At 45.1% G+C, this 26,270-nt stretch overlaps 1 protein-coding gene across 1 annotated transcript in view; it reads right to left on the reverse strand.

Annotated features, from left to right (window-relative positions):
* ADAMTS17 (ADAM metallopeptidase with thrombospondin type 1 motif 17) overlaps window positions 1-26,270 on the reverse strand; it is a 343,010-nt gene that overhangs the window by 58,342 nt on the left and 258,398 nt on the right. The window contains 3 exon segments of the mRNA XM_042943087.1: window positions 12,677-12,812; window positions 15,391-15,550; window positions 18,454-18,611. Coding sequence (XP_042799021.1) covers window positions 12,677-12,812; window positions 15,391-15,550; window positions 18,454-18,611 — 454 coding nt within the window.

Below are 26,270 nucleotides of genomic sequence, written 5' to 3' on the forward strand. Positions count from 1 at the left end.
TAGTATGAACATTTTAACAATATTAATTCTTCCAATCCATGAGCATGGCATATCTTTCCATTTATTTGTTTTTTCTTCCATGTCTTATAATTCTCAATTTATTCCTAGGTATTTTATCATTTTGATGCAATTATAAATGGGATTTTCTGAATTTCTCTGATAATTATTAGTGTATAGAAATGCAACAGACTTCTGTACATTAATTTTGCAACCTTACTGAATTCATTTGTTCAAACAGGTTTTTTTTTTTTTTTTTTTTGGTGGAATCTTTAGGGTTTTCTTTTTTTTAAAAATTTTTTTTTTTTAACGTTTATTTATTTTTGAGACAGGGAGAGACAGCATGAACGGGGGAGGGTCAGAGAGAGAGGGAGACACAGAATCTGAAACAGGCTCCAGGCTCTGAGCTGTCAGCACAGAGCCCGATGCGGGGCTCGAACTCATGGACCGCGCGATCGTGACCTGAGCTGAAGTCGGATGCTTAACCGACTGAGCCACCCAGGCGCCCCTAGGGTTTTCTATATGTAGTACCAGGTCATCTGCAATGACAGTTTTACTTCCCACTTTATAATTTGGATACCTTTTATTTCTTTTTCTTGACTAATTGCTCTGGCTAGGATTTCTAGAATTATGTTGAATAAAAGTGGTGGGAGTAGACATCATTTTCTTGTTCCTGATCTTAGAGGAAAAGCTCTCAATTTTTCACCACAGAGTATGTCAAGTTCTTATTTTAATTGTCTCAACCATGTACACGGTTTGTTCATTCTTATTGTGATGTTTCTGCTTTGAGGTTTGGAGAAGAGGTGCCATGGGTGAGAAGAAAGGGAGAGACAGGGCTTTCCTCAGGGTGGTATTTGACTGATCTGGGTAGGCTAGGGGCCACCGAGAGAATGGGCAGGTCTGTGTGCTCTAGAAGGACCCTTGAAGTAGGGACTCCTAGTTTCAGAGACTGGCTTCCCTTTTCTGTTTATTGAGTCCTTTCTCATCTTGTCCAGTACTAAACTCTGTGATGAAGGTAGGATAGGGGGCTATTAAGCCAGTATCAAATCATTTGACTACTTAGACTACTTGGAACATGGTAGTACATTGTATAGATACTAAAAAGAAATGACCAAATAAATAAAGTGATGGAGTACCAACTGGTAGTTATTCCCTTCATGTTATGGATGCACAAGCCACTGCTCAGAGACACAGGTGGTCACCCCCAAATTCCCCATCCCCCATTGAGAGGAATGCAAAGCACTAGTTTGTGAGTGGGATTCACTGCCTCTGGATTGAAAACGCTGCCTGCTTACTTGTGTGGTTTCACTAATTTGATAATAGGGGGTGGTTTTTTGGTAAGGCCACAAGAATGATGGCTGGCATGGGGAAAAGGACTTTCAGCCTCATTTGCCAGTGTGTTTGGGGAATGGCAGCAATGTTAGGCACATATCTTACTAGAAAGCTCTCTGGAGAAAAGGTATAGAGGACACAGGGAGGCTTGGGAGATAGCCGAGGGGGAAGGTCAATTCAAACAGGATCAATGGGAGGGCGACTGAATGCACCCATCAAATGATCTGACCCAAGAATCTCCAACCAGAGGCTCAGGGAGAGATCTGGCATTTTGTAGTGGGAGAGAATGGAAGAGATCAGCAGCCCATGCATGATAATAGTGGCCATTAAATTAAGATCTGGTGATGCTTGTTTAAGAGGTGACACCTAAGGTATTTCAGCCAATGCTCCTGTCTTGAGCTCCACATATTCTGAGATACCTGGGTTCTGGGTTGGGGCTGGCCCTTCAGACTCTGTATTCATGGGAACCAGCTAGAGGCCTCTGCTTAGAGCTGAAAGAGCCTGCACTTTTTAAAATGTGCACTTGTGTGTTTATTTTTTAACAGCCTTACGGAGATATAACTATGCCACAGAATTCAGCAATTCAGTGGCCTTTACCACAATCTAGAATATTCTTAATATGCCAAAAAGAAACTCTATGCCTTTTTGCTACCAACCCCCAATTCCTTCTCTCCCCCTTCTCCTCAGGAGAAATATCTATTCAGATCCTTTATAATTGGGTTATGTGTCATTTTATTATTGAGTTGTAATAGTTCTTTATATATTCTAGATAGAAGGCTCTTATCAGATAGATGATTTGAAAATATATTTTCCCATTTGTGGGTTGTCTTTTCATTTGCTTAATTTTTTTTTCACTTTTCTTGATATTTCAGGGTATCTCAGGACACAGTGGGAGCCTATTAGCACATAAGTTTATAATTTTGATTAAACCTAATTTATCTATTTTTCTTTTTTTGCTTGTACTTTTGCTGTCATATCTAATAAATCATACATAATAAAGATTTTTTTCCTGCTTTCTTTCAAGAATTTTATACATTTAGCTCTTTAGGTCTTTGATCATTGGATTAATTTTCATATATGTGTGAGCCAGGTGTCCATCTTTATTCTTCTATGTGTGGACATAAAGTTGTCACAATACCATTTGTTGAAAAGACTGTTCTTTCCTCATTGAATCCTCTTGGCCACCTTGTCAACAGTCAATGAACAGTAAATGTGAGGGTCTATTTCTGGACTTTCAAATATATACCATGTTCTATATGTCTGTCTTTATTGTAACACACTATCTTGATTACTGTAGTTTTGTAGTAAGTTTTAAAGTTGGAAGTATGAGTCTTCCAACTTCGTTCCTCTTTTTAAAGATTTTTTTTGACTATTCAGGGCCCTTTACAATTCCATTTGAATTTCAGGATCAGCTTATCCATTTGTGCAATAAAAATAGCTGGGATTTTGATAGAAATGGCATTGAATCTGTAGATCAATTTGTGGAATATTTCCACCTTCACAATATTAGGTTTTCCAAGCCATGAACATGGTACATCTTTCCATTTATTGAGATATTCTTTAATTTCTTTTAACAATGTTTTGTAGTTTTCAGAGTATGAATTTTGCACCTCTTTTGTTAAATTTATTCTCAAATACTTTATTCTTTTTGATGTTATTGTAAATGGCATTTTTTAAACTTCATTTTTGGTTTGTTCACCATTACTGTATAGCAATACAATTGATTTTAGCTTATTGATCTTATATCTTGCAACCTTACTGAATTTATTGGTTCTAATACTTTTTTTAGTGGATTCCTTAGAATATTCTACATTCAAGATCATGACAGCTGTAAAGAGAGGTAGTTTTACTTCCTCACTTCCAATCTGGATGCCTTTTATTTCATTTTCTTGTCTAAATGTCCTGGCTAGAATCTCCAGTAAAATGTAGAATAGAAGTGGTCAGAATATTGTGTCTTATTCTTGTTCCTAGGGGAAAAACATACAGTCTTTCACCATTAAGTATGATGTTAGTTGTGGATTTCTTATAGATGCCCTTTATCAGGTTGAGGAAATTCTCTTCCAATTCTAGTTTGTTAAATTTTGTTTTGTTTATTTTTTTAAATCACAAAAAGGTCTTGGGTTTTGTCAACAGCTTTTTCTGCATCTATTGAGATAATCATGTTTAAAAAATTATTTCATTGATATAATGTGTTACATTAATTCATTTTCAAATGATCAATCAACCCTGCATTCTTGGGATAAGACCCACTTGGTCATGGCGTATAATCCTTTTTATGTGTTGCTGGATATGGTTTGCTTGCATTTTGTTGAAGATTTTTCATTAATATTTTTTTAATGTTTAATTATTTATTTTGAAAGAGCATGCATGCAAATGGGGGAGGGGCAGAGAGAGGGAGAGAGAGAATCCCAAGCAGGCTCCATGCTGTCAGCACACAGGTGGATGCGGGGCTTGACCTCACAAAAGATCATGAACTGAGCTGATACTGAGTAAGCCACTGACTTTAACCGACTGAGCCACCCAGGTGCCCCTCATCAATGCTCATAAGAGATACTGGTTTGTAGTATTTTTTTCTAGTGATGTCTTTGTCCGGTTTTATTATCTGGGTAATACTGGCTTCATAGAATAAACTGGGAAGTATTCCCTCCTCTTCTATTTTTTTGGAAGAGTTTGTGCAGGATTGGTGTTAATTCTGCTTTAAATATTTGGTAGAATTTGCAAGTGAAGGCTACTGGTCCTGGGTTTTTCTTTTTGGGAAGCTTTTTGATTAGTAATTTAATCTACTTGTTATGGGTCTATTCAGATTTTCTATTTCTTCTTTATTCAATTTTGGTAGCTTGTATCTTTCTAGGAATTTGTCCATTTTATGTTAGTTATCAAATTTATTGGCATACAACTGTTTGTAGTATTCCCTTATAACCTCTTTCATTTCTAATTTTAGTAATTTGAGTCTTCTCTCATTTTTTTCTTGGCTGATCTAGCTAAATGTCATTGTTTTATTTTTGTTCTCTTCATATAATCAACTTTTGGTCTGACTTTTTATTGTTTTTCTACTCTGTATTTCAAATATCACCACCCACCCACCCCTAGCGATAAAATTTGCCCTAAGGACTACTTTAGCTGCATTGTCTAACTTTGATATGTTGTATCTTCATTTTCATTCATCTGAAAGTATTTTGTAAATTCCCTCATGATTTCTCTTTGATGCAATTGCTATTTAGGAAGTTTTGTGCTTTTTTTTTTTTTTATTTCCATGCATTTGCAAATTTCCAAAATTTCTTTCTGTTGTTGATTTCTAACTTTATCCCATTAAGGTAAGAGAATATACTTTGCATTATTTCAGTCCCTTTACATTTGTTGAGGTTTATTAAATGGCCTAGATGATGGTCTATCCTGCGGAATGTTTCACACGCACATAAGAAGAATGTATATTCTGCTCTCGTTGGGTAGTGCTCTATAGATACCTCTTAGGTCTAGTAGGTTTATAGTGTTGTTCAAGTCTTATACTTCCTTATTGATATTTTCTAGTTTTAAAAATCCATTACTGAAAGTCTGGCATTAAAGTCTCTAATATGGTTGAACTATTTTTCTCTTTATATTGTATATTTTAGGGCTCTGTTATTAGGTACAGACACATTTATAATTGTTATATCTTTGATGGACTGCCCTATACCATTATAAAATACTTTTTATTTCTAGCAATTTGTTTTGTTTTAAAGTCTATTTTGTCTGGTATTTGTATAGGTACTCCTGATTTAAAAAAACATTTTTTTTTAATGTTTATTTATTTTTGAGACAGAGAGAGACAGAGCATGAGCAGGGGAGGGGCAGAGAGAGAGGGAGACACAGAATCTGAAACGGGCTCCAGGCTCTGAGCTGTCAGCACAGAGCCCGACGCAGGGCTTGAACTCACGCACCATGAAATCATGACCTGAGCTGAAGTCAGACGCTTAACCGACTGAGCCACCCAGGCGCCCCAAGGTATCCCGATAAAAATCGGCGTCCCGATTTTTTATGGTTTCTTTTTGTGACACATCTTTTTCCATCCTTTTACTTCGAAAAGTCTTTGTATACAAATAAGGAGGAAAGAATAATACTTTTCTAGAAAAAATCAGTTATATCTATGGATTATTTATTCCTGTAAGAGAGCCAGCCAGCACAGAACTGTCATCAGTGGCTTTCATGAGAAGGGGCTAATAATCTGGGAAGCTGCCACCAAGCATACCCCAACCTCAGTTCTGAAATATCTCCAGAGATTCTACAAGTCAGAAATACTTCATTGTCTACTCCCACTGTAGAGCCATTCCTTCTTGGTCTGATGTTTTCTTTTTCCCCTAGAACGTGGAGAGTACATATTTCCCTCTCATTTCTTCACTGTGATCTTGGTTGTATTTGTTTTTATTCCTCAGACTGAGTTTCAACTTTGCAATTTACTTGTCCTTTTTTGTAATTGCAGCATAAAAAAAATCAATGCAAACACTGAGTGCTCAATGCTCTTTATATTTTAATACTCAGAAAGTCAGAAAGAGAGAAGGACTTTTAATGGACCCCAGGGTCTACATGTAAAATATTTCTTGACAGGAGAATTCTGTTACCTGTGGAACTCGTATCTCGGAATTCTCTTGTCCTCTGTAATAATCAAAGGACAGGGATGTTCAAATAATCAAATGGTTAAGTATGGCGGAAAAGAAGCAAATTGCATCTTCAAATTCAAAATAGTACTCTGAAATGCTTTCTCTTTCTCCATCTGGAATGTTTCCTAATTTAAACAAATAACTAAAAGCTTCAAAGCTTTACTATTTAATTTAAATATGAGTGAAATTCTGGAATTTGATTAGTGTTGGAAAACAGATCTGGAATCCATCTAAATTTCTCCTCACCATTCCCATACCGATAAGGCATGTAAGAGATCAGTAATGCTATTTGCTATCTTTCCTTTTCAGGCACTGTTATTTCATATGGTTTGTGGGGTGCCCCTCATCGTAGACCTGTGGACATATGCTAAGGTGTTTGAAAAGTGGGCCAAGCCTGAAAGAGGGGAGTCCCACTCTGAAGATCCCCAGGCTATCACTGTTGACTTGTAGTAACATACAACCATAGGCCTTGCCCTCCTGCCCACGAGCAGTCCTGCATCATGGGCTCCTTTTCTGCCACAGGGGGCAGTCAGTGCCAAAGATGGCCTCCTCTGGCCTCCCACATCCAGGGCATGGTAGATAGAGATGTGGCAATTAGATTTACCTGTTTTATTTTCCAAGAAAGCAGTAAACTTAAAAGCTTAACGTTTTAGACTGGCTAGAAATGGATTAAACAATGTTTCTGTTCAGATTTTGGCTGTGTCTAAAGATCCACATGTTCTAGGTTTCATTCTTAAGTCATGATCTCACACACACACACACACACGCGAATATGCTTTCATAAAAACAGGAGGGGTTCCATTCCATTTTAACTAAAACAAGGCACACCTGGTTAAGATAATGAGCAAAGAGGACAAATTTAAAATCCAAATACACTTCCTTACAGATGACTATTCAATTCAACTGGCAGTACAATATTAGATATTCTTTTCTGAATCACTGTAATTCAATGTACAGTACAGTATGTACTGTCTGGGATGAAGTTCAAATCATAAATACTATGGGAAACATCTAATAGCTTGGAATGGCCTTTGCAAGTGGCCAATAAGCTCTAAGAGACTGCAAACATATTAAATCTGGTGAAGCATGAGCTATGTGTTCCAGAATGAGCCCATCTCCCTGCCATACCCCACCTCCTTACTCCAGCACTATCGGGGACTGGGTCTTAAGGAGCTGGCACATGGTGTTACTCTTTGGATGCCAAATGATGGTGGGGCCTCTTCCCTGCAGACTGTGGTCAGCAAGGTGAAGGCTGCTGGCCACAGTCATAACAGCTGAGCTGATCTGTGATTTCTGCCTCTCCTGCCAATGTCGGGGCCAGATTTGCCGATGTGTTTGTGTTGGTGTGCAAGATGCTGGAGAGAGGCCATCTGCCCTGCGTGTCAGATTCCAGATTCCGTATGGTTATGGCAGGGTTTGGGAGAAGTATCCACAGAGCTAGGGGCAGGATTAGAATAAAGAGGTGCTAATGGTGTGCAGTTGGGAAGGTAAAGGAAACTGTCGGGAACTTGATGGAAAAAGAGGGTTGAAGAAAATTAAAGAAAGATCAGGGGAAATAAAGAAAAATATAAGGGAGAAGACAAACATTGCTGTTGTTTTAAAGGTCAAGGAGTAACAATAATATAGAAAGGCTCTTTCACCTTGCCAGATTCAACAGTGAGTTGCATTTTGGCTCCTTCAATAAAATTTACACCATTGGGATCTTGGGCTCTCCTTCCAGGTTACAGGCTCTGTCTTCCAGTCATGCCCATCCCACCTGAAACAGTCATTTATTCTCCAGATGCTATACATCTCCACACTCACCCCCTTCACTAAGGTCCAGTTTTTACTTACAGATTAAATCTCTTTCTGATTATTTAGCACTAGTTTTCTGAGGCCAATCTCTTCACTTTTCTTCACCTTCGTCCATACTGCTATATGTTCTGAAGACAGGTCAACTAGATCACGCTATGCAAGAATTCAAGTTTTATTGTTCAAATATATGTGTGTGTACATACATATGTGCATATGTATATATCTCTATATAACATTTGCATATATAGCGTATGTATGTGTGTATATACATACATGTGTGTGCATCTGTGTGCTTAAATATAAATAAATATAACTAAGATTTATAGGAATTTTAAAATCTATCAGATCACGTTTCTTCAAACAATATTCTTTGATAAGCCATGGCAGTTCATTTTCATGAGTCCACACTTTAAGAATCAGTACAAAGTCAGATGGTTTAAAATATAAACAAACAAACAACAAATAAAACCAGACTAAAAGAGGCATCCAGGCTTTCTTTTCTAGGCTCTGAGACAAATTTCAGGTGCTGTCTTCTATCAATTTCATTTTATCCTCTGCTCTTGGAAACTCCACTCATTCTTTAAGTCTGATTCATATGATTTTACAGAGTCAGGAAGGGGGTCAAAGAGGAAAAAAAGATGACCCAGAAAGGTAGGTCAGAGAGGGGGAGGGAGAAACCAAGTCACATGAGAACAAGGAACCTGTGTGTCTTTCTTACTTCTAAATACCTTGGTACTTAGAACAGGGCCTGGTGAATGGGATGGTACTCAACAAATACATGCCAGATGAGGGAAATTACTGATGTTGTACCGTGCACTTAGGGTCAGGTTGGGTGCTTTTACATTTATTTATTTTTGAGAGACAGAGAGAGAGCACAAGTTGGGGAGGGGCAGAGAGAGAATGAGACACAGCATCTGAAGTAGGCTCCAGGCTCTGAGCTGTCAGTATAGCGCTTGACATGGGACTGGAACTCACAAACTGTGAGACCATGACCTGAGCCGAAAATGGAAGCTTAACTGCTTAGCGATTGAGCCACCCAGGCGCGCCAGGCTGGGTGCTTTTAAAAAGAGTACTGAACAACTGGGCAATAAAAAGTAACTAGGTATAACAACATGTTCTTCTTTGTGTAATAAGAACACGTATTTCCTGAGGCAGTACCTTTAGAACTTGGGCTCATGCTGAGGCTGTGGTCCCAAAGTCCCAGAGGGCAGAGCAAGGGTAAGCAGTAATCTAAGGTGGGGCCAAGTCTGGCCTGCAGACTGTTTTCCTACAACCCAGGAGTTGAAAATAGGTTTTTACATTTTTAAAAGGGTTATAAACAAAACAAAGAAAAACAGACATCAGAAACCTTATGTGGCCTGTAAAACCAAAACTACTTATTATCTAGCCCTTAACAGAAAAAGTTTGCTAACCCTCGTGCTAAGGAGATACTAAAAACGTGCCTCTGAGCTTACTTTTAGTCTAAAGTGTGTTTGGCTTGAACTTGTGTTCAACCACGGTGAGACTGCAGGCCTGTGGTCTGTCAGAATGCTCTGTGAGCACACGCACGCGCGCGCGCGCGCGCGCACACACACACACACACACACACACACACACACACACTCGATGTTCTCCATCCAAACTTAGAGCAGCTCCGTAGCACTGAATTATAGAGTTTATACTTTTGTTAATTCATGCTTGGTGATGTGACTTTTGTAGGTGTTTTCCGACATGATTTTCTCGTTAGAGTTTCACAGTGCAACAAAGTCCCTTCCTAGAATATCTGTGTGTGGCAAAATCATAAAGGTGTTGCATGTAATATGGTGTAATGATCACAGAGCTTTGTTATGGAGCTTTGGATTCATCTGGAATCTAGCTGAAATGCTCAAGGCATAACCTAATTACCTCCCTTCTGTCTTTCATTAAAGCTGGGAAATTTTTGGTCATTGTTTATGATTATTTTCTGCCCTAATCTTCCCCTCTTCCCCTTCTCTGACTCTAATTACATTTATGTTAGGATGCCTGATATTATGGCACAGATCACGGAATCTCTGTCACTGTCAACAATCTTTTCTTTCCATTTTCCAGATGGATAATTTCTATTCTTCTATCTTTAAGTTCGTTGATTTTTTTTTTTTTTCATCATCTGCTGTTAGGCCCATCAAGTGATTTTTTTAAAAAAATTTCAGACACTATATTTCTCAGTGCTAAAATTTGGTTTGCTTTTAGAGTGTCTCTTTTTTGTGCTTAGGTTTCCTATATGTTCATTGATTGTGGCTATATTTTTTCTTATGTATTTGAGCATAATTATAATAGCTGCTTTGAAATTATTATCTATTAATCTCAATATATGTGTCCTCTTGGAGTCAGTTTCCTTTAATGTATGGGTCACATGTTTCTGGGTTTTTTTTTTGTATGTCTAGTAATTTTGGACCGTATCTTGAACATTGTGACTGCTATGTTAATCTATAGCAGTGCAGTTCAGTAGAATTAACACATGAGCCATATATGTAATTTTAATTTTCTATTATCCATATTAAAAAATTAAAAAGAAATTTGTGAATTTTACTAATATATTGCATTTAACCCAATGTATTCAAAATATAACTATTTCAACATGTAATCAGTATTAAAAATTACTAAGATATTTCACAATCTCTTTCCATACTAAACCTTTGAAATCAGGTGTATACTTTTACAGCACATTTCAATTTGGACAACACTGCTACCAAAGATGGTTATGTGCTCAGCACAGTTAGGAGTATCATTAGTGAAGAATATTGAGAAGTGGTCCAATAAAAGTAACCCCATCATTTAAATTCTATTCGTTGGCATTCTGCAGAGATACTGAGGGCCTACTAGGATATGAAGAAGGAAAGAGTACACTGGGCTTCTCTTCCCTATCACATATGTGTCTCAATTCAATCAGAGAAACTCTGATTCCATGTTTTATATTATTTGGCTTATGTGCATAATTTTAGAAATATTTGGACGCTAAAATAGTTTGAAAACATAAATGATTTTAAAACAGGATTCTTAGAGCACCTGGGTGGCTCACTCAGTTAAGCATCTGACTTGATTTCGGCTCAGGTCATGATCTAATGGTTGTGAGATCGAGTCCTGCATTGGGCTCTGCACTGAGCGTGGAGCCTGCTTGGGATTCTCTCTCTCCCTTTGCCCCTCCCCTGCTTGCACACACACAAAATAAAACAAAATAAAATAAAATAAAGGGTGTCTGGGTAGCTCACTTGGTTAACCGTCTGACTTTGGCTCAGGTCATGATCTCACGGTTTGTGGGTTTGAGCCCTACGTTGGGCTCTGTGCTGACAGCTCGGAGCCTGAAGCCTGCTTCTGATTCTGTGTCTCCCTCTCTCTCTGCCTGTCCACTGCTCACACTCTGTCTCTCAAAAATAAATAAATGTAAAAAAATAAAATAAAATAAAATAAAATAAAATAAAATAAAATAAAATGATTCTTGAATGGATTCCTAAGACCATTCTTGCTCAGTCATGCCCTTGAGCCCATGCTGACCTGTCCTCTTCTAGATTCACTTATCCTACTTTCCAATATGTCACAGAGCTGGGCTGTCTCTGTGACCTGTCTGATCTTTGAGTCTTCACGGTGGCAAGGCCTTCCTTCTTTGGTCCTGGGTGTGTGTGTGGTTGATTCATTCACCAATTGATGCATTTGTGGGATGGCTGCTCATACCAAAGATGCTCAGGGAGACTTCTGAGAGTGAGCCATTCCTCATGGCCTTCAGTGTTAGGGTGGAATTTTATTCTTTTGTTTAAATTGAAGTATAATTAACATACAGCACTATATTAGTTTCACATGTACAACATAACAATTCAGTAATTCTATATATTGCTCACCACAATAAGTGTAGTCACCATCTGTCACCAAACAACACCCCTACCATCTTATTGACTATATTCCCTATGCTGCGACTTTTATCTCCATGTCTTATTTATTTTGTAACTGGAAGTTTGTACCTCTTAATCCCCCTCACCTATTTCCCCTTGCCACCCACCTTCATCCTTAAGTTGCCATGGACCACACACAACCCACAGAGTAAGTCTCACCTCTTGCTTTCCCTCTTATCTTCCCTCTCTCACTCATACACGCTTTACCAGTTTGACAAAGCAAAGGAGGTTGGCATGAAAACCAAAATGCTTTGTGAAACTTTTGTGCCAGGTGAGAGGCACAAGTTGGTCTTAAAAAGCTGCCATGTCAAAAGTCCAGCTTCTTTATAAAAGGAAAACATGCAGAGAACCACGAAGCAAAAACCATGTACCGCAACCCAGAGCAGAATGGGAGGCCAGGGGTGATATTACACACTCTAACAACCACAGCGCTATGCAAAGTCTCACTGAAATGGCCGGAAATAAGGAGGCTGAACTGACAAACACGTTTCACACAACTCATCTCGGTTGACAGCCCAAGAAAATTCACTCCAGAGCACATGAGAAACATGGCCACGAAAGCTGGGGTTGGCAACAGACCTCCTGATGGGTTCTAAACAATGTACAGCAAGATCCACACTCACTGGTGTTAGTTTCAGCCACTGAAACAGATCAACCACAGACACTAACCTGTGTTACTTACTCATGGGTTCTCACACTCGGACTTCGATTTCCTTTTTCTCCAAGACAAAATAACTTGGCGGGAGCTGACATGTATCAGTTGAAAGCATGTGATGATTTTTTCTGCATGAGATGTTCTTAGTGGCCTGCTAAAAAATACCTTCTAGCTAGGATTGCACATTTTTATCAGACCTCTCGCCAGAAAGTCAGTATTTCGAGCAAGCAGAAATCACTTGCCAACAACAAGAGAATGTGGCAGAGAGAGGTACTGTGGTGTTAACTGTATCTCACCCCCCAACTCATAGGTGCTTCTACCCCAACCCTGGAGGGTCCAAGTTTGAGAACACAGTGACTTACCGTGATTGGCATGGGTGTGAGTTGCACCTTCGGACCTGGGGCTCTGGACGGCTTGCTTGAGGACAGTCACTGTCATTCACCAGAGTTGTGGTCTTGTTAACAATCCGTGTGCAGGACACAATGGTTCTGCGTTCCCCTGGAAACCAAACACAGGGAACTGAGAGGCTGTGGCTACACACACCTGGAAAGGCCGTTCATTGATGCGGATGGAGGAACATTCAGGTGCGTCTTTTGATCAGTTTGCCATTTTAAAGTGGCTATTGTAATGCTTTATTGGTTGTCAGAGAGAAAGAACCGTAAGGTTAGGGATGAGAGTGTGTAAGACATGACAAGGGGCACCATGGGGCAGGAGGAAGATTCTAGAACAGGATCAGAAAGAGGCAACACCTCAGATTAGCTATGTGCTTAGACAGCTTGGGATTCATTGAGGCCAGAGTTCTGATTAGGCTCTTTAATTTCCAACAAAGATTGCCAATCTCTTTATCCGTTCCTTTGATATTTAAAGTCTATGCAGGTCTGGTCTTGAACCTGTACATCAGCCCTCACCAGAAGATCACGGCTCCCTATTACCGAATTCCTATGTGTTGGAGAGAAGTGAGAAGCAGAGGGGCTGGTCTGAAGGACACACAGACGTGCATCGTCCAGGCAGGCAATCTCGAGCCAACCTGAGAATCTGTTTCGCCAACTACTACTTGTCCAGGGTATCACTTGCATTTGGGAACTTCACTAACTGGTTATCCCAGATGGGTGTAGCCATTCTCTGGGTGTCCCCAAAGCACCCTACACACTGCTTGGTCATGACTTTGCCACGGAGGCAGATGATAGGGAGCAGGGAGGGTAGTTTCTGGAGTCAGGCAGCCTGGGTTCAAACTTGGCTCCATCACTAGCATAATGATCACCGTATCAGCAGCCAGCCACCATGCTTCTGTGCCTCGATCTTCTCAACCAGGCTGGTTTATTTAACCCCCATGCCTTAGGGTGTTCCAGGGATGGTTAAAATTAAGCGATACATATAAAGTATTTAGAACAGAGCCTAGCAAGGGTTAACACTCCATGTTAGCTGTATTTTATTTTCATTTTTATTTGGGAAGTATGGCAATGAAAGATTAAGAGGATGTCAAGGACAACTATTTGGACCCCAGATTTCTCGCTTGGTCTCCTGGAGAATTTGTCCTTTAGGGATGCCTCAAAAGTGTGGAGTCCTGAATTATACCATCAACTGTTACTGCCTGCAACTGCAGCCTTGGGTGAGTGCAGAAAGCATGGGGCCGTCTCAAGCCACATTTTCGTTTTGGCTGCAGGTCTGACAATGGTGAGTCATTGGTTGTCATCTGACAACCTGAGAGTCACTGGTGTCATAAAAGAATGCCACTGGGCCAACAGTGACAGCAGAACAGTACCCCCTGCCCCACCCGCCCCCAGCTGAGGGGAGGCTGCTAACTGCTCCATTTGGGCCATGCTTTGTTTGCCCAAGAAAAAAGTCTGGCAATTAGGGATGTGGGAGTTGCTGGATTTGGAGGTTGCAGGGACATTGGCACAGGGGGACAGCTGAGGGATGGGGGGCTCCTAGGGAGAAGTGCAAAGTGGGACAACGACAGGGCTGATGAGGGTTCCTGAAGCTATGCCAACTGCCAGGGCTGCCTGAGGAACAGGCTAAGAACAAACAGCAAGGGCAGTTAGCCAAGATGTGCAGGAGAAGGAAGGAATTCGCAGCTGGCCCTGGCAGTGTCTGATGGCCCAATGATGTTATGGCTAGAATTCCTACCTATTAGAAATGGGACAAGTCACTAAATGGTAAGCAATCCTCTACATATTAGATACCTGACCAACACCATCTTAGCGGTCAATAGCCATGTGGGATTGGGTATTGGTGGGGCCATCCCACTCTCTGGGCTGGCATTCCAGAGTCTAGGTGAACTCTCCATCCTAACTCTGTGCCCATAAAACCCCATACATCCTGTGTCCCACCTCTCATCACTGGGCTGTGTGTCCTATCAGGGTGACAAACTGCCCTGTCCCAAGGGGCTGCTGGCTAAGAGTTCAGAATGGCTTCCTACTGCTCCCCCTAAACCTCCCCGTAATGAATATGGTGCCTTTTGCCGATACTAATTTTTGCAGTATGGCAGTTCCTTCCCTGCAGTAGGCATAGGGGCCGATCACTCTATTTGAGAGGTGAGAAAATTTTAGTATAGATAGGGTAAGTCATTTGCTAATATATGGCAGCAAATTGTGACTCAGCCAGGACTCATGCTCAGAATGTTTCATCAGACTCGTGGGGCTTTTTCCTTCTGCTGTATCCTGTAGTGGGACACCTGTGGCAAAAAGGAAAGAGTATTTTGGGGCAACACATCTGGTTCCCTTCCACCAAACAGTAACAAGTGAAGGTCTATCCTGTTCATCCCCAGGGTCACTCACCTGTCATACCTGTGATGTATCTGCATAGCGGCCAAACCTCCACTCAGGTCAGAGTCCAAGGGCCCTGGGCCATAGGCAAAGCAGCCTTGGGGGCACAGCTCCAACACGGAGGAATTTGGAAGGCTACACAAGTGTTTTGCAGAGAGAGTTCACTGGGGTGCGCTTAAGTTTCCCGGGAAATACAGGTGACGTGGCCAGCCCTTCTCGTGCCCTCTGCACTGGCTGCCGAGTGCCTCGAGTTCACAGCCTTCCTTGAGCAAAACCCCACACCCCATGGGCGCGTGACCCCGGATGCTCACCTCCTCCGCACTGCACGCTGCACCCTTCCCAGCCGCTGTGGGTCCAGATGAACAAAGAGTCCTGGGGTTTTTCCGGCTCGCTTTGATTTTCGGCAGTGTAGTTTACAGGAACGGTGTACTCGTAATGGATTCCATAATTTTGGTCATGAAATAACAACACCTGGATCAGCAGCAAAATAAAAGGCCATTCTGGAATCAAGCGGAAGCATCCGGGCTTGCTGAATTTGCAAACCAGGCCGCCCTTGGGGCTGTCTCTCTACCAGGGTAACCAGTTCGTTTCTGGGTTTCAAAACACGTTCAGTCTAGGGGCACCCCCTTATTTGGGTCTTGGCTTCCTCAGATACTCAACTCAGGGGCTGGAGTGTATGTGGACCATCAGCAGGGAGCTCTGCCCCTTCCCATTGGAGACAGGACCAGTTTGGACGAGGAATTTGGAGACAGGCAAATTTGCGGGCTCTCACTGAACTCTATGTGGAGAGCCCCTCGCTGCAGAGAAAAGAGCCTGTTTCCGCATACTCACCCACGAAGCTGCCCTTGCAGGCAAGAAAGACACAAACATACTGTTTTTCCCTAAAAAGGCATGTGAACAAGTAGGGTTATTCTACTTCTTTGAGAATGAACATCACTCTTCATTCCCCTAGCGCCGGTCATTGCCACATGGAAGGCAGGCTCAAGGGCAAACACAGCCCACCACAGAGGAGCCTTGGGGACTTCTGTTTAGGAGTCCAAGGACGCACGAGCCTTCTTGCTGCCACAGGAGTTAGGATGCCGATGCCCACGGGGTGACAGGGGCCTGGCTCGAGGCTGAAAGCTCAAAGTGAGGGGCGGGGAGCCATCCTGCAGCTTGGGGACCCTTGGGTCTGAAATCCTGGTGAGTGAGCAGATGGACGGGCCTGCTCTTCATATGACAAGGCATCACAAGCCCTGTAAAGACAGAAGTGCTCTCTCAGCTTTGTTTCTGGACACACACGCTTTGGTGCAGAACAAGCCTTCTTGCGGGAGCCTGGCTGGAGGTGATGTGTCTTTGGGTTAGACTCAGAACCAGTGGGTACTTCTGGGTCAAGGCAGCTCTCAAGTTCACTTCCAGGCCTGGAGAAGCAGCAGACAGCTACAGGCTGAGTGTGCTCCACCTGCCTGGACCCGGGGAGGGGACTGCACAGCTCCTGAGCATCTCCCACCCCTCCCAGAGCTTGAGTGGTGGGGTGGGGGTGAGGTGCTAAGAGCAGCCTGAACCGCATACACATCCACTTCTCCAAGAAACAGACGTGCAGTAATGCATTTGGAAAAATGCCTCCAGTTAAAAAAAAAAAAAAAAAAAGATAAAAAAAAACCTCTTTAAAAGATCTTTATTATCTCAGTATGGGAATAAGACTGGTGAATCAAGAATCCATATGAAACCAATTTCATGCAATTTTGCAGCCACGTATAATTTGTGTGTGTGAGTGTGTAATTGGTTTCAAATGCAGGTCCCCGTGCCTCTTATGGACGCTCCCGACCCTGCAGGCAATGTATGCACCCCAGTTTGGGGACAGCAGACTTCTATTTAGAGGCAGAGGGGCACGTCTCCTTTCTGGATTTAAAAACTTGAAGTAATCATTTTTCAAGAGAAAAAAGTGATTAATAAATATTAAAAACGGTTGGAACTTCAGCTGAGTCTTGCTTATCAGGCACGGTCTGCATGAGTCCAGGCTGCGCGTTTGCTTTGATGGGCTGATGGTTCACTCACAGTTGATGAAAGCATTGGGCAAAGAAGGAAAATATACCCGTCTTAGGGTTTGATAATAAAGCAGATTCATGTGCTAACAGGTGACAGTGCTGTATGACTTTTATCTTGTCTTATGCTTCCTCTTACAACAGGACAGGAGGATTTGTTCTAATCCAGTAATCTATTGCAGGGCAGTGGCTTCAGTATAGGTTCTTGGGCCCCAGAAATCAAACTTGCAGGGCTGCGTCTACAGTGGACTTCGTGGGCTGAGTGCTGGTCGCATGGGCAGGCTGCAGGATGGTTGAAATCATGCATGGAAACCAGTTCACTCTAATCAGTCAGAAGGTGTAGCAGGGGTAGGGCCATCATGGGTGATGTTGTACTGGGTGCCCGTGCTCACAGGCAGAGCTGGTCTCCTCAGGGGATTCCCTGAGAAGTGGCCAGGGAATCTTCTGGCTGTCACCTAACCTTGAACGGCTGCAGATTGCCAGAGACCGCAAATTAATGGAGGGAAAAAAAAAAAAAATTTCCAAGCGGAGACTTTGGCAAGCACAGAGGACAAAATGTGCTTTGATTACAGACGCACAAGCTGCCACAAAATCCGTTCTTTGGAATGAGACATGGAATCAATAATTATGAGCTATCAGAAGTTAGCCATGAGAACTTCTGGAACCTGAGAAAGAAATGGTGGTATCCCCTTCTCTGGAGATCTTTAATGCTTTTACAAGGATGTATGACCGATGATAAAGTGGTTTACATGGGGTGTCCGCCCGAGACAAGAGGTAAGACAAGGTTGCCCCAACCTGGGCTGACTACCCAGGGAGTAAATCTTCCTGTAGAACCTGGTTCTCCTTCCCGATTCCCGAACTCCTGTTGCAAGCCGAGTCTGGAAAATCTGAGCGACGCTGGTTTGGAAAGAGAGTCAACAGTTCATTTCCAAAAGGTAGTTTCCAATGTGGATATACAAACTGTGGGGCGGATCTGTGCCATCTGATATAAAAACACAGACTCCAAGCGAGGCTGTCTGCTCCATGAGGCCAATTCTCCCTGGCTGCCACATGGTGAAGTATTTCCTTCCTGGAGGCGGTTCCTTTTGAAAAAGATGGTAACTCTCTCTGCCAGTGAAGAGCCAGGGTAAAGTTTTGGGAGGGGGAAATTCTCAGGCATGTGGCAAAAGGGATGAGATAAGAGAAGATGGAGAGAGAGAGGGGGCGGGGGAGGCTTGAGCAGCAGGTGGCCAGGTAACCCACCAGGAGCCAGGTCCCCAGGAACCTCTCCCCAGTTCCCAGGGAAGAAGAGGGCCAGCAGACCCCTTGGAGAATCAGGCTCAAGACAAACACAAAAGCACAGCAAGTTACCATCAGATGCAGTGGTATTTTGGTTGGTCCCTTGGCAGAAATTTTCTCCCACAGGCCCCTTCTAACGTAGCGCACAGTGGTGCCGGCGATCTGGTACTCCCCGGGGAGCTCGATCTTCCAGTCGCTGTTGATGGATCTCTTACTGGTGTCTTTCAGGGCTAGGAAGAAAAAGGGGACACCATGGGAACCAGGGGGAGTCAGTCTGGGTGTTCTGAGTGGTGGGGCAGAGGTCTCAGCCTCCGCCTCTACAGGGGAAGGGAGGAGGGTGGCGTGCAGTGATAGAAGGTGAGTTTTCTGTGTACCGGCAACAGAAGCCTGGCTCACAGGGGGCAAACAGCCCAAGGGCCGCAGGACCTGGAGAAACCTGAGAAAGAGCGGTAGCTTCAAGTGTGGGCTGCCTCAGAATCCACCCACCCAATGGGGGGGCGGGGAGGAGCGCCAGAGGGTGGAGACAAACACAGCACAATCACACGTTCCTAAACTCCCAGGGGAGAGGGTCTCCTGCCTGGTGGGTGAATTCTATCTTAACGTGCCCAAGCCTACCAAGAGGGACTTGCCGCTTTAGCAAAACGCATCAACTCATTTTACTGTTACCTACCTGGGGCTTCTTAAAGTCACAGCCCAGGGGCGCCTGGGTGGCTCGGTCGGGTAAGCGTCTGGCATCGGCTCAGATCATGAACTCACGGCGCGTGGGTTTGAGCCCCGTTTGGGGTTCTGTGCTGACAACTGGGAGGCTGGAGCCTGCTTCGGATTCTGTCTCTGTCTCTCTCTCTGCCCCTCCCCTGCTTGTGCACTATCTCTCTCTCTCTCTCTCAAATATAAATTAAGAAAAAATAAAAAAAGAAGAGTCGTAAAGTTACAGCTTAATCCGGCTTCTCTTAAGGATTTGATAGCCCTGCACTAATGAAGTGGATGCCTCCTCAAGAAACCACCGTTACTCTTTTAAGTCTTTCCCAGTCGAGTCCGGGAACCCGGGCTGCCCACAGACAGGACGGCAGAGCTCCACCAGGGCTGTGAGACTAGGGCTCCGTGGGCTTCGGGTTCACTCTCTGCTGGCTCACACCTCCACCGGGTACAAAATGTGTTGGAAGAGACAAAACCAACAGTGTGCTGATCGGCCGGAGCAAAACTGCGGTTTTTCCACACAAGCCACATAGTGATGGTCTGAGGGCTGACGGTGACTCGTTAGTGTCTCCTCGCTTAGGTTTGGAGTCCTGTCGTTCTCATGAGGAGAGCACTCTGTGGTGAAAGCCTGTTTTTTTTTTTTTTTTTTTTTTTTTGTTGTTGTTGTTGTTTAGGAAAGCAAAGAACTACTCTGGCGGTTAGGAGAAGGTGGCAAATGACAGTAGGTGACACCAAGTCTTATGCCGCCCAAAAAATGAAACTTCAGGGCACCCAGAGTGCAATGCCTCAGTCTCTGTAAATACAGCTGGAGGCCCCGATGCCCCCAATGGCTTGGGGACACTGCTCCGTCCACAATCAGTGAAATCACGTTCCACCCTGCTCCCTCTTCTCTGCTTACCGAGGCCAGAAATAAAACACTTGCATTTAATACCGATTTTGCATAATAAGAGTTGAAGCCAAAAAGGGGCTTCCTGTGAACCCGGAATCCGTGAGCTCCGGGCTGGGTTAGGATCTGGTTGGACCCGGTCCTGGCCAGGCCACAAGCACCTGGGAGACGCTGGGCCTCTGCTTCCTCATCTCCAAGACATGATGGTCCCAGCCCTCACTCCCGCCCAGCAAGGCTCTCCTGGCACACGCAGAGGACATGCATGCTCAGGACTCCTTGCTTATAGGAACTGCCAAGAGAAACTGAGAAAGAAACAGGGAGGGCCGCTTTCCAGCAGAGCAACTTCCAGTTGGGGTTTCATATCCAGGGTGGTTGTGCAGAGCGAGCGGTTGAGGATTACAGGACTCCAGGGAAGGCTTAGAAGAGAGAAGGCTCTACTTCTTGGAATCAAATGTTTCCCTTCAAGAAATTCTACCTGCTACTGACATTTCCTGGCTCCTAAAAGGAAGCGAGAGTATCGGGATACTCACAATTTCTGCTTCCTCAGCCACCACCTAAAGCCACCATTTAAGGGCCATGTGCTCTGATTTGGCCCCTCATGTACTTTTACCCATGTAACCTTCCCAACAACTCTCCAAGGTAAAGGATCATTTTGCTGTTTCCTCAGATGAGGAAATGGGGGCCCAGAGAGGTTAAGTTACCTGCCTAAAGTCACACAGCTATTACGAGTAGACACCTGAACCTAAACAGACCAAGCACAGCACCCTTACCATTCTGGCTATATAAATCCCCATGTTCCTTAGGTTATAACCTCAGTCTAGAGTTTTAGGAAAAATGCCGAGATGGGCAAATGTCACCCTTGTTTTTAAAGAGGACAAAATCCAGGCTCGAAAGGGTACAGGGTCTCACATTCCATATACCCTCCTAAAAATCACTACCTTTGCAGATTTCCAAAGCTTCCAGTGAATGAACAGCCTCAAATGTGTTCGGTAATGTTAATTATTGGGGAATCTAGGTGAAGCCTGTATGGGTGTTCATTGTTCTAATTTCTCCATAGGTTTGGAAAATTGGTTCTTGCACACGCATATGAAAATTTGGTTTCAGAAATCAGTGCAGGCTGGTGGGATGTGGCAGACAGGCCAAAGGAGGGGCCAGAGTCTCAGAAAGAACTGTCTCCGAAAGAACAAGACTGGGAAGCATAGGGAGTGACCCACACACGCCCCCCCAACCCCCTCCCCCCCCTCAGCCCCTCACGCTTTTCTGAGGGCCTCCTAGCAGGTGCTAAGCACACAGCTCCTGCCCTCAGCCAGCTCCCTGTATGGAAGGTGAGAGAATGGATGAACACAACACAGTTTCATAGACTCTGTGGCAGAGGTGAGTTCGGGGCCCCCATATGTGTGTGCGGGGGACAGGGACAGGGACAGGGACAGGGGCAGATGGGGAAGACTGTCTGAAAGCAACGCAGAGGCAGGGAGAAGAAGTGGCCTGGGAGCGCCTGGTAGGCAAGGACTGGATGGCATGGATCCTGACCTGGGCGGCCATGACTGATGTTCCTGTGGTGGGCTGGTGGAGAGAGGAAGGCTCTGTGTGGAGTAGAGGGAGGCAAAGGCATTTTCTTTTTCCCTAGAAGTTTGGCTGAGCAAAGGAGGTGAGGTAAAGAGTGGCTCTAGAGGGTGGAGAAGGGGAGAGAAGTTTCAGTGTTCCTGTTATTGGGGTGGGGGATTTGAGCATGTCAAGACCCCCCCTCCCTGCCCCTCCCCCCCCCCCCCGCCCCGTAACTTGGGGTTAGAGGGATGAACAGAAGAGTTTCTTTAGAGCTACATGCTGACCACCAGCATGCTTGGGCCCATCTCAGAGAACCCACTGCCCACACAGACACCAGAGGCACTCTGGGGTGACTGTGCTCCTTGTCGGGGCCTACCCACATGTGCCTGCTGACTCCCCCACTCAGTGCCCAGGGTTGGGGCCTTGGGTTTAAGACTTGGGGCCCTGACCTTCTTCTCAGGTTATGGCTGCTATGAATCGTGTGTTGTTGTCTGGCATTTATTTCTTCAAGTAACAACCTGGGGTTGCCTTTGGGGATATGTTCTTCCTCTAGCCATGCTGGGCAGACCCCAAACTCACCCCAGTTCCAGGCATGGACCCATCACCCAACCCTGGACAGTGAGAGTCAGTCCCAAGACTTCGTTCACCTTGGGAAGCAGCAGCCTTCTTACCACAGAATTGCCCAGAGACTCGATGTAAGTCTGGGTTACCAGTACATGGGAAGAGGCCCCCAGAATAAGGTCAACTGAGAGAGGCCAGCAGTGCCCAGGGGAGAGAGAGAATATTTTCCCATGATATCATTTAGAGCTCCTGGATCCAGCTGTGCCTGAAGCTGATGCTCAGCAACTGAGAACTGGGTTTTGCTTTCACATTTGCTTTTTGGAGGTCAGTTAAAAAAAAAAAAATACTAACCATGATAGGGGCAGAGCAGTTTGGGAAAGATTACTAGTGTGGACTCCCAGAAAGCACGCTAGGATCCTTACTAGCGTTAAGCTTAGTAGCCAGAGATTTAGAAGGTCTGACATTATCTATGCCTTAAACTGTCTCCCAGGCCTCTGCTCCTGTCCGACACTAATGTTCAGGATGAGGTGACTCTTTCTCACTCAGCCTTGTTTGTGCATTTCCCCGCCCTTTGTGGGAAGCACTTTAAAGTGACTTAGTGAATTATAAACTGAAAACTTGAAAGCTACCCGGCCTCCATGCCAGAAGTCAAACATCTGGGGGGTCAGGAGTGGGAAGGACTGGGCAAAGTGAGGGAGGGCACACCTGGAGATGATTATGAAACCATCTACAGAAACAGTGCGCAGAGGTGTGGGGGCCAGCCTGGGGAGCCCTGCTTCTGCTGGCAGAGGCACCCACTGTGGGTGAGATGCAGGGGACAGATGTCCAGCCAGCTGGGGCTTGGGGCTCATCAGCCTCCGATCACCAGAGGTTGTCCCTGTCAGAAAGGGGAGGTGCTGAGAGGGGTAGGTGGAGGAGACCTTGCAGGAGGTCCTCTGCTTTGGAGGAATGGGTGTGGTCAAAGAATTGGGGGAAAGGAAGTGAGGGGGCAGGCTGTGGCTAGCAGGCTATGCCAGAACAAGGCCAGCAGCCGACTGGGGAAGAACACGTCAGTCAGTGGAACATTGGCAACCAGCCCCCTTAGGAAAGAAGCCGAGATCTAGAGTGCTTGTTGCTCCCATGGGGTCAATGCCCCCACCATGGAGGCTTTCAAGTAATCTGTGTGCCCTCAGTGAACGCAGACCTCCTCCAAGCCACATGCCGCTGCTAGGGCACTCCCATGAGCTCTGGAAGTGCCTGTCTTTGTTCTGGAGGGCCTGGTGTGGAGCTGCTGACTTGGTGAAGTCTCCCACTATCACAGCTTTGGGGGTGGGTGGGTGGGGCTCTCATGTCCCCAGAATGAATAAACTTTGCGTGTCCAAGCTCTGCTTGTGGCCACCTCCACGGGCGGCTGCAAGCTTCCAGGCACTGCAAACGTGGTTTCGCAACTGCCACTTGGCACCCCCATCCTCAGGACAGTTTGATCGTGATGACCATACTTTCTGAATTTTGCAGTGGGAGGAAAAACACAGAGTTAAAAGTAGGAGCTCAGCAATCCCAAGAAGCATGGAGATCGCCTCAAACCTACTGACTTCGGGTGAGTAATTTAGTCAGCAAGATTGAAAATTTGCAAGGTTTTTGCTGGGGTCCAGCAGTGACCCTGGAACTTCCTGCTGAAATCGGAATTTAGCACCTGAGATTCCTTCAAAAGGGAGGGACAGTGGCCTCAGAGAATCTCCGAACATCATGATCATTATCAGCAGTGAGTAAATAGGTTCCTTGTGCGTCCAATGAGAAAACCATGTCCTGGGGCCGTGTCAGCTCCAGCTCCAGACAGCGGTAACGCAGACCACCCCTGGCCCATCGCAGCAGCCTCTACCCTGAGCACGCTCCTTCACTCTGCAGGGCTTGCCAGAGCCCGCCAGGAGGAAGCACCAGGGCCCCCCACCCCCCAAGTTGTTGCAGGAATACTTTCTAAGGCCTTGCACATAATGTGGCGTTCCTTTTCTTAAAGAAGGCCCCTGAGTTAAACAAGTTTTGGGCCCCACAAGTTCCTGTCCCTCTCAATCCTGAGGCATCGATGGGTATGGGCAAGGACACCCCTTGTCGTAGGCAGTTTGAGATTTTTAGGCCTAGAAACTCAACAGGGGCTACTGAAATGAAGACAGATGCTTTGATTTGACAGGCAAACGATGGAGTTCAGAACACAGGGAAATCCTGAGCGACCTAATGGGATCTGTGCTGTCTGAAGTTCGGATTCGCTGGGGAGCAAAGTTTCGCTTGCTGGTTCTGCCTGGGTCAGAGGCTGGATGTTTGAAGCCACCGTCTGAAATAGACCAGTGCCTGCTTTTGTGTATTTGGCTCAGGAGCCATTAGAAGCCTTTTGGCAGCTTTTGGAGAGACTTTTGCAGGGATGAGGATGAGCACGTGCTCTTTCTCGCTACCTGTGAAGAATGAAACCTCCTTAACGGCCTGGAACGTGAGGTCATGTGGCAAATGTCCATTTCCATCCCCGGGCCCTTCTTTTGCCCTGTGAACATCTACACATCGTCCCTGGACTTCACTGGGGAGCAAGTGGTGGTGGTGGGGGGAACGGGGACGTTCCTGATGGGAGGGCACAGCTCCTCCTTATAGCTGGCTGGAGGCAGGCACGAGAGGTCCAACCCCATCCCCACGCCCTCCTCTTGCATGGCGCTGTGCAGAAGCTGCTTCTTTTTTGTCCTTCTCCCTCTTGGATTCCACTGGAAGACTTGACCCACAGTCAACCTACTTCTAATCCTGGCATCCAGTCAGTTCCTTTTATTTCCACTCACAGTTCTGCCAGCTCTGTTCTTAGCTGTGGATGCAAACTGCAGAGGCATTTCCTGTTCCAGGTGGTTTTGAGCAGAAAGCCAGGCAGCGTGGGCTGAAGGTAGGTGGGGTGAAATTCTTCAGGAACTGCTCCCAGCAAATGTGAGAGTAATTCAAAGTTACACTGGGTTGACTTCCAAAGCACCCAGCCCCGAGTGGAAACAAGGCTTGTTTGAACTAACTTTAGAAACATAATGAGCATGGACCACCTTCGGATTTGCCCTTGCTCACACACCAGGCCCTGGAATCCTGGGATTAAAATTTATGAATAAGATAAGAAGACAAAAGCTGGCTTCCCCCTCTGCAGGAGGCCCGGTGCTTCTGGGGAAGTTGTCCTGAGACACTGAACCAATTTCCTTGGGCTGGAGGTTCGCTTCTTTGAAGTCCACATAAATAAGTCACAGCAATGGGCAGGTTTAACGCATGTTAGCCAGGGAAAAGTCGTTTCCCTCTATTGATCTCTGGCTGTAATGGAACACATCAGAGCAATTCCAGGAGGCTCTGTGGATTGCCACAGGCCCAGATGAAATGAGGACCTTTGGACAAGCTGCTGAACCCCTGGAGCCTCAGTTTCTTCCTCAGCGAAATAGGAAAAGCAATACTTTGCAGTACTTAATGCGGGCGGTTAGGGGTCAGGTCTACAGAGCCAAGCAGGGCTCAGTGACTGGGAACCACAAACGTCGATGCTCCTGTTACCTGCATGTGTGGCCCACAGGCTCTGGGAGCTGAGAGGAGCCAATAGGAGAGCTCGCCCCCCCCCCCCCACCATGGGCAGCATCACTATTTACTTGGCCCTAAAGTGGGTTCCAGCAAAACATCTGTGTTTGCTACAGAAGTTGAACAATCTAAAGGATTCTGACATCCTCTGTCATTCTTAGGTTGCCACAGAAAAGCACAGATAACGTTCCTATTTTGGACAGAAACCTGGGGCTGGGACGTCTCGGAAGCCAGGACCGGAAGCCAAGGGACTCACCTGCAGGGGCACCTGCTGGCCAGCCAATAAGTTGACCTTGGAACTGTGCCAGCTCTGGGGATATTGAGATTATGATTTTTGAATAAGATAAGGGTCAAAGGCAATGTCTGCCTCCCAAAGACACCCGGTGACCCCAGGGGGTAGAAATGTCCTTTCCAGGTAGGCAACGGCTGATGAACCAGTCGGAAAGGGTAACATCTGGGAGTGACCCAAGGTGACAGATGCCAGTGAAGCTGACCCAATTTCCTCAGGTGGGAGGAAAGGGGTGGGGGTGGGCTCTTTGACAATTTGGTAAAAAGGCCATAGCTCCAAGGAAGCTGCCAGAAGCAGCACAAGGCTGTTTTCGAAAGCATGTATAAGCACTGTTCCATCTGCGGCAACAGCTCAGACAGCTGCAAT

Source organism: Panthera leo, chromosome B3, assembly GCF_018350215.1.
Source record: "Panthera leo isolate Ple1 chromosome B3, P.leo_Ple1_pat1.1, whole genome shotgun sequence".
NCBI classification, from domain to species: domain Eukaryota; kingdom Metazoa; phylum Chordata; class Mammalia; order Carnivora; family Felidae; genus Panthera; species Panthera leo.